Source organism: Pteropus alecto, unplaced genomic scaffold, assembly GCF_000325575.1.
Source record: "Pteropus alecto unplaced genomic scaffold, ASM32557v1 scaffold20, whole genome shotgun sequence".
NCBI lineage: Eukaryota > Metazoa > Chordata > Mammalia > Chiroptera > Pteropodidae > Pteropus > Pteropus alecto.
Window position 1 is genome coordinate 11,443,077 of NW_006436298.1, and position 15,122 is coordinate 11,458,198.

At 38.9% G+C, this 15,122-nt stretch overlaps 1 protein-coding gene across 1 annotated transcript in view; it reads left to right on the forward strand.

The window, feature by feature from the left end:
• PDE8B (phosphodiesterase 8B) overlaps nt 1-15,122 on the forward strand; it is a 215,120-nt gene that overhangs the window by 180,304 nt on the left and 19,694 nt on the right. The window contains exons 11-12 of the mRNA XM_025047845.1: nt 10,832-10,874; nt 14,287-14,364. Coding sequence (XP_024903613.1) covers nt 10,832-10,874; nt 14,287-14,364 — 121 coding nt within the window. The remainder of the gene's footprint in view (nt 1-10,831; nt 10,875-14,286; nt 14,365-15,122) is intronic.

Sequence of the window (15,122 nt, forward strand, 5' to 3'; positions counted from 1 at the left end):
AGTGCCACTGGGAATCCAAGATTTAAAAAGTAGATAGCGGCTGTACCAATTTGCAGTCCCACCAGCAGTGTCTGAGGGTTCCTTTTCCCCAAAAACCTCTCCAACACTTATCACTTGCCTTGTTGATTATAGCCAATCTAACAGGTCTGAGGTGTTATCTCATCGTGGTTTTTATTTGCATTTCTCTAATAGCTAATGAAGTTGAGCATCTTTTCATATGTCTATTGGACATTTGTATGTCTTCTTGGGAGAAGTGTCTTTTCAAGTCCTCTGCCCATCTTTTAATTGAATTGTTTTGTTGTTGTTGAGTCATATGAGGTTTTATATATATATATTGGAGATTTGCCCCTTATCAGAAGTATTGTTTAAAATATCTTCTTGCATTGAGTTGGTTGCCTCTTTGTTTTGTTGATGGTTTCTTTTGCTGTACAGAAGCTTTTTAGTTTTATATAGTCCCATTTGTTTATTTTAATTTTTTACTTCCCTTGCCTTTGAGATCAAATTCATAAAATCCTCTCTAAGTCCAAGGTCCTTGAGTTTCATTCCTATGTTTTCTTCTATGCATTTTATTGTTTCAGGTCTTATGTTCAGGTCCTTAATCCCTTTTGAGTTAATTTTGGTGTGTGGTGATAGACAGCGGTCTAATTTCATTCTTTTGCAGGTGGCTTTCCAGTTTTCCTAGCATCATTTATTAAAGAGTCTTTCTTTTCTCCACTGTATGTTTTTGGCTTTTTTGTCGAAAATTATTTGCCCATATAAATATGGGTTTACTTCTGGACTCTTGATTCTGTTCCACTGGTCCATGTGTCTGTTTTGATGCCAATACCACGCCGTTTTGATTACTGTCGCTTTGTAGTATATTTTGAAGTCATGCAGAGTGATGCCTGCAGCCTTGTTCTTTTTTCTCAGGATGGCTTTGGCAGTTTGGGGTCTTTTGTGCTTCCATGCAAATCTGATTATTTTTTTGTTCTATTTCTTTAAAAAATGCCGATGTGATTTTGATGGGGATTGCATTAAATGTGTATAATGCTTTAGGTAATATGGTCATTTTAACTATGTTGATTCTTCCAATTCAAGAACATGGAATATCTTTCCATTTCTTTGTAACTTCTTCGATTTCTTTTAATAGGGTCTTGTAGTTTTCATTATATAGTTCCTTCACATTTTTCATTAAATTTATTGAGTTTTGATTTTTTAAATCAGTTCCAACATCACTGTGTCTTAATTGGAATGTTAACGTCCACATCCAAAAGCCCTGTTCATGCTTTTCCATCTCTCTCACGAAGCCTCATTCTTCACACTGGCCTGATTCGTCTCCCCTGAAGCCAGGGCATTTGAGGCGGGCAGGGTGGGCATATTGTTCATGACTCTATTTCCCAGACTTCAGTCACTCCTGAACCTTGATTGTTTCTATATTCAGGCATGACCTGACCTATTCATATTTAATATTTTTTCTTTAGAAGCAGTCACTTTCAAAACTTTATATCACCACAGTAATCACTACTATAAAGTGGAATACCACAATCACTACCATAATAGAAGATAACAGTTAACATAGATATAATAGGAAAAAAAACTCATAATGTTATTAAATTCTAGACAGCCACTGCTATTGGCTGAATGCTCCGAGAATGAGCCCCTTCTCCTTGGAAAGAGGTAGGTATTAAAGACATAACAGCACCAACCTGAGGCTTTCTCCTTAATAAAATACTCAGAAAGCTTGGAAAGACATTGAAGCACAAATGACTTGAATGAATAATTCAAGGTTATTTAGTGTGAAGTTTTGGAATGTCCTAAGCTCACCTTTGAACCCCTCAGCATCCCACCCTTTGAGAAATGCTCTTTTTGGCACTTCTGAACCAACTTCCTGAGAGTCTTGTTCTCCCTTACATCCTTATGCCCAGAATATTGCCTGGCACATAGTATACTCTTAACTAACACTTACTGAATGCTTAAATTCACTGTGACAGTGACTTGGTTTTTGTCTCTTATTAGTAAATTCCTTGAGAGCAGGGACTAGTTCCTAACCATCTTTGTCTCACAGGCCCAATAAGTATTTCTTGGATTGAATCAGAAGATGGGCTATCATTTAGAGAAGCCCCTTTTCTCTTGAGGGTGATAGTTCAAAAAAATGTAAACAAAGAATCTAATGAACAGCATTTTCAGAACCCCAGGACACATAGTGATAAAGCCATTTCACTCTTCTGTTGTCTCATTGTTACTGATTTTTCCTTTGTGCTGTCCTGTCTCTGCATGAGCTTTCAGAGGGTCTGATTTATTAAGGGAAGGTCCTGCTGATTGCTTCTGTCTTGCGCTAATTGCAGCGCAGATGAAGCCCTGGTGTCATTAAGTAGTTTAATGACTCTCTGTTGAGTGCCAATGTAACAAGAGTGGGAAAAATGTTAGATGTTTACAATCCCCTCATTCTCTTGACAAAATCGAGCAGGCATATGAGTTTACACATAAAAATGTTTAGCAAAAGTGCCATCAGTCATTGACAAGTCTTTAAGAACAAGAAACTTTAAGCAAACTGAAATTTCTTTTTGAAGCTATTTATATGTGTTTCTCCTTGTCACAGAGCGCAAGGGGACACAGGCTAGAGGAATGACAACATAAAAGTGAGAAACACAAATATGCTGCTTATGTGTAAAGCACTCAAGAGAGCACACCCCATGTGCGCAGCGTGTATGCTCTAAAGGAAGATTTCTGTAAACTAAAATCAATCCTGAAATAGCAAGCAGTATAAACATCACGGAATCCAAATTCTCGGAAATAAAGGATATGTCTATGAAAGAAAAAGCAAAGAGAACCAGCATAATAATCTGGGCACCGCTCCAGGCTAGGCCAATGGTTCTCAAAGAATGGCCACTGGATCAGCAGCCTCAGGCTTCACAGGGAACGTGTTAGAAAACACAAACTCCCCGGCCATGACCCAGACCTACTGAAACAACTTGTGGGGGCAGAACCCAGCAGTGTGGTTTTATAAGTCTTCCAGGTGGTTTCAATATAAAGACAGTCTGAGAGCTACCAGGCTAGGCATGTTGCACTCATTTGATCCTCTTGGCTCCTAAAAAGTAGACAGTGTTTGCCATTTACTCATAAGGAAACAGATTTGGTGAAGCCCATGAGTTCCCCAAGTTCATACAACCAGAAATGAAGATATCAAAAGATCTGTTGGCAAGCTTATGATTTTTCCACTTGAATGAGTATTTCTCAAACTGTCATATGTAATCAAATCACCTGAAGATTAAATGTTAACATGTGGATTCTGATTCAGCAAGTCTGGAGTGAGCCTGAGAGTTGGTAGTTTTAATTAGCAGGTGCTGCCAGTGCTGCCAATGCACAGAGCACCAGAGAGGCGTCACCTAGTGCAGTGTGGTCCCCAGGTGTGATGCCTTGGCCTCACCCGAGAACTTGTGAGAGAGCCAAATTCTAGGCCCTGCCCAGACCTAGCAAATCAGAAACTCTGGGAGTGGGGCCCAGCAACCTGTTTTAAGAAACCCTTCAGGTGATTCTGATTCATGCTGAAGTTTGAGAACCACTCTAATATTTCCATATTAGAAAACTCAACATTTTGAGTATGAAGCAAAGTGGTGCTTACACTGTAGGTATTTGAAAGCCATTAAGAGACACTGGACAAGGGAAAAAAGATAAATCATTTAAGCCTGAATGGCAGCTTGCATTAAGTGTTTTTCCATGAGATAAGGATACAAAAATGATTATCACTAGACTACATAATGAGAATACTTCTGTGTAAAAGGCTCTCGCAAATGCATGTTGAATGTACGGCCAGTGGGCACTAGCACTGAGGTGAGAGACATTTTGACCAAGGGATGCCAGTAATACCTGAACATGCTAGATCTGGCATCGCACAGGAGAAGAATGCTAAAATATTTCCAAGAAAATAACAGTGGAGGAGATATATCCACACTTGTCTGGCATAAGGTAAAGAATGTGGGAGAAAAAAAGCTTAGAATTCTTTTGAATCTTGTGTGACCTTAAAAATTCATATGCATTTTCATTTATATCAAACCAATGCATGTTGCTTTGATATAAGTAACATTTTAAATTACCCTCAAGATAAAAGGGGAGAGACGATGTTGTATTGAGTCTTTTAGGCTCATGAAATTTACTGAAGTGAAGAGATCTGACACCAAAGATCAACGTCGGCATCCGTGCAATTCTGCCTCTGGCTGGTTGCTAACCTAGACTCAGAATACATGAGAACAGCAGCAACAGCTTGTCCATGGCGTTTGGGGCTACGTAAAGGTAATCGCTGAGGACAGGGATCCAGAATGTTGCATGAAGTGTTTTGTTCCCATGTTTGGGGACACTGTTTGCTGTTTGTTTGCCATTTGTGGGAGAATTTTGAGAAGTGTATCTCCAAGTGGTTTCTGAAAATAGAGCAATAGAAAAAATCTTTGATTTATGCATCAGATACTTTTGCCATCTGAGGAAATATTCATCAAAGCATATTCAGTAAAGAAAGATGATCAAAGAAATTCTGCACTGTACCACACACGCTATCATTTTCATTACATGTAAATGAAGGGAGGGTCTCAAATGACTCAGTTCCCAGCATTCAGTCTCTACTTCATCCCTGAAGTCATCACATACATGAAAGCATTCAGTTTTGTCATGAAGTTGATCAGGCATGTTCAATCTTTAAAAAAAAAAAAAAATTGCTTGATAAATCGACTGTAAACTACACTGAGTAGTTAAGAGAATAGTAGTTAAGAGAATAGCTTTTCTTCATCTTAAACAGATTTTTACCCCTTTTCATAATATTGGTAGAGGGAAAGGGAGACACAAAAGCAACCGAAGTTTGAAAACTTTGATCAGAATCTTCTTCCATCAAAGCCAGTGCTCTTCTGTATAATCAAGAAATATTTCAAAGTTAATTCTCATTTCATTACAAATGTGTATGTATAGATACGAACAATCTTTTTTTTTTCTTTTTTTCTTTTTTAATAATATGGTCTGTTGAATACAATGAGAAACATAGCAAAGAATTTCCAAGAGGTGCAGGGAACTGGTTCAGGGATGAGGATGCATTCAGGTTTTTGATGCCACTGGTTTTTTGCCATCACACCAACTCTTTTGCCAGTTGTAGATTTGGTACTATCAAAGCACACAGATGTATTTTTTAGTCAATACTGTATTTGTTGTTTTTTGTTTTGTTTTGTTTTTAAAGAACATGTTTCGCAGAAATTTTCTTTATAGGTATGTTACCATGAAACACTTTGCAAATTCATGTCTTCAGAGACATGAATATTAAGTATATTGGTCAACAGAGACCAATATGACGGCCAAATCATTAACAACAATGTATTCACCACAAGCTACAAGGTGAAGAGGCTGATTAATCTCTGTCTCTTAGGAACTAATATTTATTGAGCTTCTTTGTACCAGGGACTGTGTTAGCACTCAGTGTACAAAGGTAATCAAATGAGACACAACTCCTGCTTAAATAGAACTTAGTTCGGAAGGACAACAGACAGTCAAACAGTACAAAGTTTTGAACTATAAGAAATACAAAAAGTGAAAAGTCTATTGAGAATATGTGACAGAAGGACTTGACCTCATGAGGGACTGGGATGGGCAGGAAATATCTTGGAAGATGTCCCTGTGGATATCACCTTTCAGCTAAGATATGGAGGACAAATAGGCATAGGAAAGAGAATGGATTGGTAAGCTTCCTGGGCAGAGGAGTCACATGTGCAAAGGCCTTGAGGTAGTAAAAAGCATTGGAAAATTAGATAGAAAGGAGGCCAGTATGGCCTCCTAAGAGCCCAGGACAGCAGTACTGCTTGAGAGCCGGCAGGGGCCAGGTCACACTGCAGAGCCTCATAGTCTGTCACATGAGACTTGACCCTAGGAACAGTAGGATGTATGCATTTTAAGCATGAGAATCACAGGATTAAATGTACAGTTTTGCAAGATTTCACTGGTTGAAGAATTTAGAATGGATTGGAGTATTGCCAAGTTCAGATGAGCTGGCGGTAGCCTGCAATCTGACAATGGAGAAAAGTAGTGAAACCAGAAGTATTTAGAAGGGACATCTTACAGGATTTGATAATGGACTTAGACATGGGAGTGAGAGAAAAGAAAGCCTCAAGGATGACCCCCTGGCTCACATACTGGGATACCTGGTGCTTTTAATTGTGACTGATGCCTTTTATGATGTTGTCATTCAATAATGACAAAAGCAGACTCAAACATTTCTACCAAATGCCATTCACATTCACAAGGTGATTCTGAAATGAATGTTAAAGAAAGTATCTAATATTTGCTTGCTTGCTTATTATTGTACTGATCTTGGCCATGACTCATTTTAATTGCTAAAGTCTCATGATTTTTCATTTTTTTAAAAAAGTGATTTAAAACATATATTAAGAGGGATGTGTTCATTATAGTTACTTTTTGGAGTGTTTCTGCCATAGGAGAGATCAGGATTTAGGTTTATTTGTTACTCTATAAATCATAAAGTCAGTAAAATTATTAAAATCAACATATTAAAGTTACCTAGGTAAATCTTCTAAGTTTGCTACTGCTATCTATAGTGCCCTAGTTATGATCTGAAGTGGCACATCATCTCCATGCCCAGGCTCATGGTCCAGAGATCCAGGGACCGTGACATGTCATTCACCTCGCTGAGTTCAGGCTGTTCTCAATTTCCTCCATTCCAAATCTGTGTGTTTTCACAGATTTTCAAATTATATTTCAAACTTCTAATTTTTAGCCATCGATCCATATTCTGTTGAACATATAATTTTCCCAACATTTTTACATGAAATTTTTCAAACATATAGAAGAGTTAAAGAATTATTTTGCCTTATCCCTGGATTTATCCATCAGTCCATCTGATTCTTTGATAGATTTCAAACTAAGTTGTAAACATCAGGACATTTTACTCTTTGGTGCTTTAGCATGCGTAGTCTTAAGAGCTTAGTATTCGTTTCGGGGTTCTTTTTTTAGGTAAAAGTTACATACAGTGAAATGCACAAATCTTAAGTATAGCGTTCCTTGAGTTTTGACAAATGCACATATCTCTGCAACCCAGACCCCAACAAGACACTAAACCTTACCACGCCAAAAGTTCCCTTGTGTCCCTTCCCTGTTCCTCTTGCCTCCACTCCCACCCCCAGAGGTGATGCAGTTCTGAATTATATGACCATAGATTAGTTTTTCCTTGTCAAGTTTTGCTTTATACAGTGTCCGCTCTTTCAGGTTTGGCTTCTTTCACTCGTCATGTTTTGAGATGCATCCTTGTTGTATGGATCAGTAATTTTTTTCCTTTTTCCTTTTCATCCCTGAGTAGTATTCCATTGCATCATTCTTCCACAGTTTATTTCTCTTGTTGATGGACTTCTGGGCTATTTCCAGTTTTTGACTCCTTTGAACATTCTTAGACAAGTCTTTTTGTGAATATATATTTGTTTATCTTGGGTAAAGACTCAGGAGTGGAACTGAATACTGAGGAGCTGAGTCATAGGGTGGGTCTATGTTTAATTTTATAAGAAACTGACAGGCCTTTTTTCATAGCAGTTGCACAATTTTGGACTCCCTCTAGCTACTGCACATCCTTGATGAAATTTCTTTTTTGTTTTAGATATTCTGGTGAATGTATAGAGAAAATATAATGTTTAAAGGATTGTTCTCGAAGAAGAAAACGGAGGACACCGAAACATCACACACACATAATTTGTAGTGATTTTTAGAGCCAAACTTGATCAGGTGTTTGTAAACAAAGCGCGTAGCACAAGGACAGCAACATCTGTGGGAACCTATGTATTTTAAGTAATTAAAGATTCAAGGTTATGAATTTCCTTTCCAAAAACAAACTGTAGGCTTCCAAGGACTTGCTTTGTGCTCTGGCAAGGGTGGCACAGGACAAGGCTGGTAGCATTCACTTCACAGAAACTTCGTGCTACAGCCTGCGATTCTCTCTGGGGCACACAGCATCAAAATTCCCAGTCATTATGTGGACATATTCTATACTTTAAGCTTTCTTTCACAAAAGGAAAAACAACAGAAGCACTATACTCCAGAGAAGCTGGCTGACATGGAGACATTGAATTATGATTTTTCTTTGCTTTAGCATGCATGTAACAAAACCTATCAATAGCAGAGATTTATACCTTCCCCAAAATTTGAAAGAAAGATATATTTCAAACAAAGGCCTGCACTGACCCAGGGGCTATTGTCCTCAGACCCCAGTTTAACAAGCTTGAGCCCAGGACTTTCCTTCTGAGGCCTCACTGTAGAGAGCAATGTGACAAAGAGGAAATAGTTTTAGAGCTAGAGGAAGCTTGGTATGAAATCAGGCTCTGCCATGTACTAGCTGCGAGGCTCAGGCAAGTCCCTTAACTTCGTGAAACCTCAGTTTCCCCATCTGTCAGAGGAATGATGATCCTTCCTCCCTTGCAAGGACATTGTGATGACCAGGTTACAAATGTGAAGCTGCTTGCATGTGGCGAACATCTGAAAGATGGCTGCTGTTGTCATGAGAAGCTGGTCCCTCTCTCTTCCTGCCCTACAGTCCTCAGGGCCATGGACTTCCCCGAAGCTGCCCACCAGAAGACACCACACTACAGAACCACTCATTCCTGTTTATTTCCTCAGTGAGCTTGACTGAGAATTATGAGGAAGTAATTTTAGTGGAATCATTCACACCAAGTTATAAATGACTGATGGGTTTAGACCTCCAAGAAGAAAATTCTAAAATAAGTTTTTCCTCCTAGCGGGTCATTAGCTGTAAACGGGGTATTTAGAAGAGGCACGTAGGCAACCTGAGTCAGGAAGCTTTGATAGAAACAGCCCTGCTGGGGTGTGACAGGTGAAAGGTCCTCAGGTGCCGCTCTTGTCACAGAGGATCATGAAGTGAGTCATGATATAGGGTCCTGGAAAGCAGATGCTGAGACAGCCCATAGCTCTTCGGCTGGTGAAGCAAGTGAAAGGTGGTCGGTTGGTCAGTCAAGGAGTATTTCTAGTCTCTGTGCTGTCTGTAGGAGAGGGCCCACCAGAGGCGGATGAGCCAATGGGGGATGATGGGCTTGGGGTGGGTGTGGCGCGTTCAGCTCAGAATGTGCCAAATGCAGCACCATGTGGAGAAATACCAGAGCCGCCTCAGCAGAGGGGCCCAGCACCTCTCCTCTCACCCACTCCCTGTTCGCTCTACTCCCCCTCTGGGACCAGGGCACATTTTCAGCCCAAGGGGCAGGGCTAGGCTGTGCATCTGGGGGCCCAGCACCTCTCCTCTCCCCGACTCCCTGTTTGCTCTACTCCCCCTTTTCAGCCCAAGGGGCAGGGCTAGGCTGTGCATCTGCTGGACTTTGAGCTTCGTCTGGTTTCATTTGGACAGAACGCAAAGCCCACGCTGACCTTCCAGGAGCTCCACAGTTCAGTCGCTGGCCTGTGGGGGCCAATAAACTACAAGAGAGGGTTTATTGTGTGTAGTCTGGGGAGGCTGTGAGACTTTGTTCCTAATGGAGAGATGTATTGTGTTATGATTCAGAGAGAAAAGCCAAGTGTTTAAAGATTACTTGCTTTTGAACGAAAGCTGATTGAGATAGTTTGCAAGGCAAGAGTTGTATTCATTTGGTGTAGTATCAGAAATTCACACTGCGCTCAGCTTTGTAGCAAATGGACTTTATAAAGGAAAAACAAAAGCAGTTATTTACAGGAGAAATGAAAAGGTTCCATAGTTATGGGGTAAATAAGTCACAGCCCTTAATCACATTAAGACCAAGATCTCACATAGGCTGGCCATGTAATTGTTTTTGTAATTATGTGGAATAGACTGTGCAGAGTAATTCATAGAAAACACCTCTTTTAATACTTCTGTTTCAGATGATTATTTTTCAATGGTTCAGTCAAGCTGGAGCATTTTACCTGCATGTGATATATATAAATGGGACTTCTGGCTCTCACAGTTGATGATATTGCTAAACCATCCTAATCTTCCTCCATAGACAGCCCTACACACTCACCTGGCATGTTTCTCAAGTTAACTTATTCACTGAGTGGCTACAAATGCTTGATGAGCTGAGCAACTAGAAGTAGGTGGATTTAGCAAGAAAGCGGCATGATGATAAGTGTGATAGAGCTAGCTGAGCCCCCCAAAATGTGTCAGTCAATCACAAACACAGGAAATTTAGAACCCCAAAGAAAGCATATTTATTATTTCTAGTGTTAATTACTTCATCCATCATTTGACATATTTATTGAGCATTGCACAAAATCATCAGCACACATGCACGAAAACTGATAATGAGAAGGAACTAGGTGCTAAGCTGCATCTAAAATTCAGATTTCATTGTGAAGAAACATTTTGTAAATTGACCCTGTCCATAATAAAGCATCTGAAGAGCTTTTTAGGAAGGTTTTTAGAAATTTTAGGCTTAAATTCAGATTACTTTTATTTACAGACAAAAATTACAACATGTATGAAATACAAACAGGTTGTATATTAGCCTTATATAATCTTAAATTTTGTTGTAGCTTTTTGTCTCTCTGCATTTCTGTAGACTGTCAAAATGAGAACAGCGGACTGAAGATTTAGCTGTCCTGCTTAGAGAGTGCGTCCTCTGAGTATCGTAGGATCATCCTGCTCTCGGGCTCAGCCATTGTATTAGTGTCTGAACGTAACAGCGTTTATAGTGTTATCACTTGGTGTACATCTTTCAGCTGTTTATGTTATCTGTGCAACTTCTTGCTTTCTCGAAGTTTTCAGAGATTTTTTAAATGAAATTGTTTGGCTGGAAATGTCACTCATACCATATTTTGAATCTATTTCTCTTGTTTCTACCAAACTTTTGAACAACTTTAGATTCACAAGGTTCATCGTGATTCAGGAGACAATTCTCAGACAGGTGAGAATACTTCAATTTCCCTCTTCTACATTCAGACGGCATTCGTGGGTTCAAGTCTATAAATGACTCTCAAGAAGTCTAGATTGACAGTCACCACCCCAGAACTTGGATCACTAAACTTTAAGTGCTCATAGCAGAAGGATGGAAAGCCAGAATAAAAGCAGAATCCCTTGAAAAGTTTTGAATATGTATTCATGGCAACCTTTTCTACCTAATGCCTCCCTATTCCTGGTTTTCTTTTGCTGGCTAGAGACCATGTAGAGCAAACAAACCTAAATTAGAGAGTGGCCCAAAAGTTCAGGGGAGGCACATTGCTGTTGTACCATAGTTGAGCTTCCCTTTCTTAGCAGCAGTCAGTCGGTCACTGAGGATGGGCCCTGGCCTGGGAGTCAGGAGCACTGAGTCACCATTTCAGCTTCCCACTCCCCGCCTCCTACTTTGGGCACGACTCTGACTGTCTGACCCTTGGTTTCCCCAGCCCTAAAATGAGAGAGCTAGACCTGATGATTTCTACATTTGAAAGGTCTGGAATTCTCTGGTCGTTAGAGGAAAAAATCAGTCTGCTACCAGAGATTTAAAATTCTCGTTCCTACACACACAGCACATCCTCTGCCCTGTGGTGGCTTCCCAGCCACTAATGCATAAAGTCAGACCCTGGGCTACTATTTAGTCCCTCTCCTTGATTCCAGGATGGACCACATGTTAGCCTACTCAGACAGATTTCACTGGATCTTTCTGATCTTCGGTTTCTTTATTTGTAAAATGAATTAACATTGTCCACGTCATTGTTATGCAGATTAAAGGAGAAAATGTACATACTATCTAGCAGTACCTGGTATTTAACTGTTTAGTATCCTCCTCCCCAACCCCCTCCCTTCTCTCTCTCTCAGATGTTTTAATTTATTTCTTCTAACTCTTTAAGCAAGAGTATTAACTTTAAGGGCTTCTGGGTGCCAAATACTGTTAACAACATTTTCATATTCTTTACAGTGCCTGGCATTGTTTTGCACTTAGTAGACACTCAAATACTTACAGAACATTGATAAGTTAAAACCATCCCATCTTAGAAAACATGGTTCTGCCATTTTTAGCTCTTTTACCTTGAGCTACCTACATAATCTCTCCAACTTTAAATTTCCTCATTGGTAAAATGAGGTTTATAATATGTAGCTTTCAGAATTGTTTTAATGATGATATAACTACTATAAAGTAAACATTAAAAACACAGTGTCTGGTGCATAGTAGGTGCTCAGTAAGTGGTAGCTATTTTTTTAAACTGGTGCTACTGTATCCCTTTTTGCCATTGAGTACAGCTATCTAAAACTCCTTTATCCTTTTCTCTGGTTTTTAAATTCATTCTACAAGCATTTGTTGAGAGAATGAATAACAAATTCTTTGATTTAAATGGCCTTTATTGAAGAATTTTTCCAAACTTTTAATCATTGTTATTGCTATAGTTTCTCTTAATTTTGGCTGAGATAATTTCCAGAAGAATAAGCATTATTCGTCTTGAACAATTTCTAATGAATGATTTAGGATTCAGCCAGTCAACCTGGGCTCACAGCTGTGAAACTAACCTACCACTTTAGTTTTATTTAGAAACTACATTTTGAGGAATTCTTCTGTTCTTTAATCTTGAATTTAATCTTAAATCTTTAATAAGTTAGATTTAATTTATTATCTGGTAAACTAATGCTAGGAACATATATGATTATTAAGTCCATGAATAGGCTAAAACTGAATGTTTTGCGAGTGAATACTATTAGTTTCTGAGGATTTGAAAAATGCCATATTATCCTAACAATATAATTTAAAGTACCACTCACTATGTATACTTGTCTTTATAACGAAATATTTAAACTCCTATCTAAGACCAGGAAAATTATTAAGGCAGTCTGGAAGACAAAATTAGGCAAAGGGATAGATCATGGCTATGGTGTTCAGATTAACTTTTTAAAAATTCTGCCTTTCACTTCATGCTGTATAAATATAATTCAGGTTTAGTTACTTATTTAACCCATTTTTTAATTGAATCAGATTTTTTAGGACACTCGATGGTTAGAAAGGTGATCTAGATAAGTATCTAAGACATATTATGAAAACAGCAAGCAGTAGAACAATATTATAATGTGATTCCATGTGTGCCTAAGAAGGTACATATACAAATGAGCAGATAGTAATAATAGCCAACATGAACTACATTACTTACTACGTAGCAGGCACTGTTCTGAGTGCTATTCGTGGATTAACTCGTTTATATGTCGCAACAGCCTATGAATGAGATGCTGTAACTATACCCACTTTACACGTGTGGATACCGAGACACAGGGAAGTAACATTCTCAAGATTACATAGCTACTAGATGGCTTAGTGGAGATGTGAATTTTGGCACTTTGGCTCTGGAGTTGGTCCTTTTAACTATTACACTCCCTATACCTTTCTTGGTGTCACTAGACAGTTCTTAAACAAGCATTGTTGCATCTTTTTTTCTTTCTTGAAACATGATCATTTCTTTGTGTCTAAGAAATGCATTCTCCCTGCTGGAACCTGCATATCCGCCTTCTGTCTTAGCATAGTAAAGAGCAATTCTCTGTTATGGTTATGTTTCTCTCCTTGCTCATGCGTTACTTACACAAGAAGCAATGCCTTGAAATGCATGTTTCTGAAGACAGCTCTGCTGCCTTGACGATTTTATTTCTTGGTCCTCACCGGTAGCATGCACTGTTTGCTTAGATCTTGCACTGTCAAAGCACATTTTGAGTGTTAAATTCAAAGTCTGCAAAGATTTATGTAGAATTTTTAAGTGATTTTTCCCCTCAGAAAATGGGGACAAAAGTCGAGTTTAATTGTTGGAAATTGTTCGATTATAAAATTGCCTTCTCTTCCTTCCTGGGATTGGCAGTATGCATCATTTGATGAAATCACATCCTCAGGAGAACCTAGACCATCTGAGGTCTGACTTCCCAGAGAGGCCTAAAATTGGTCCAGATTAGTTTCTCAAGTAAATTCAACTCTGTGGATTTCACTAGTATTTTATTTCCTCAAATATCCCCTTAAGGGCCTTCCCCATCCAGTTAAATGTATTGTCCTTTGGGTCAAAATGAGCGCCCCACCCCCCAAATTTCCCAAGTTTATTTTCAAAAAGATATGTTATTAATGGAACTAAATAACCCTTGAATAATATTAAGCCCCATTTCTGTGATGTAATGTACCACAAGAAAGGGCATCATTTTATAACTAATACGACTGAAAATTCTATGTGTGGTGATGATTTGAAGAGAAAGTGCTTTACTATATCTTAAAAAATATTTTATAGTGCTTATAAAGTAAACTTATCTTCTTTGGAGGATGAGGGGGAAAATGTGCCCACATTTCACCTGTGAATTCTCCATTACTCATCTGAAACCCTTAGAGTCTCATTCATTCAGATACAAGAACAGGAGGAAAGAGTCCATTGATGTGAAATCGATATCATCTCGAGGCAGTGATGGTAAGAAGTTTTTCAGATTTCCTTGACCTTTTAAAGTATAGAAAATGACAAAGTAATATATTCAAGAATTTGTCAGCATATAACCAAAACCCCAAAGAGTAGGGTTTCACCTAAACTGCCTTTTCCCCACAGGCGGCAAACTTTTTAGGCTTTTTTTTTCTTTTTTTTTTTTTTTTTTTTTTAATGTTTATAGTCTTTGTCTTCTCTTTGAAATGACTCAGTGCTTGTTCATTGGTGGCCTAAAGTGTTTGGGCCGTAAGCACCAGAACAGTTCAGAGTTCCAATAGCTAGGTCACTCTTGGGTGCTAGTGGCAGAGAGGGGACCAGAGTCTTCACTTCCCAACTCCAATACAAACCCAACTTTCAGTGTACCTGTTACACATCCTTATTTTCCCTTAATAAAATGTTATGGATACACTACGAGACAGAGTTTAGCAAAACATTTTTTAGTTCAGTTAGGCCTAAGCAATTGGATTTGGAAAGTCAAAGATTGTTCTGAAATTTCATTCCTATGTGCCTGGGATAATAAAAGTAATATTTACAGAACTAGGAAAGTCTCCATGTATGGCTAGATGGGGGGTTGAGGAGAGAATGATGAATTTTATTTTAGTGGAGATGCCAGGGAAGCTAAAATGCAAGATGGTACTCAGAGCTAGAGATGTGAACTTGGGAGTCCTGGAGGTGACGGATGAAGCTACGTGCAGAAGGGTGTGTGTGTGTGTGTGTGTGTGTGTGTGTGTGTGTGTGTGTGTGTGTGT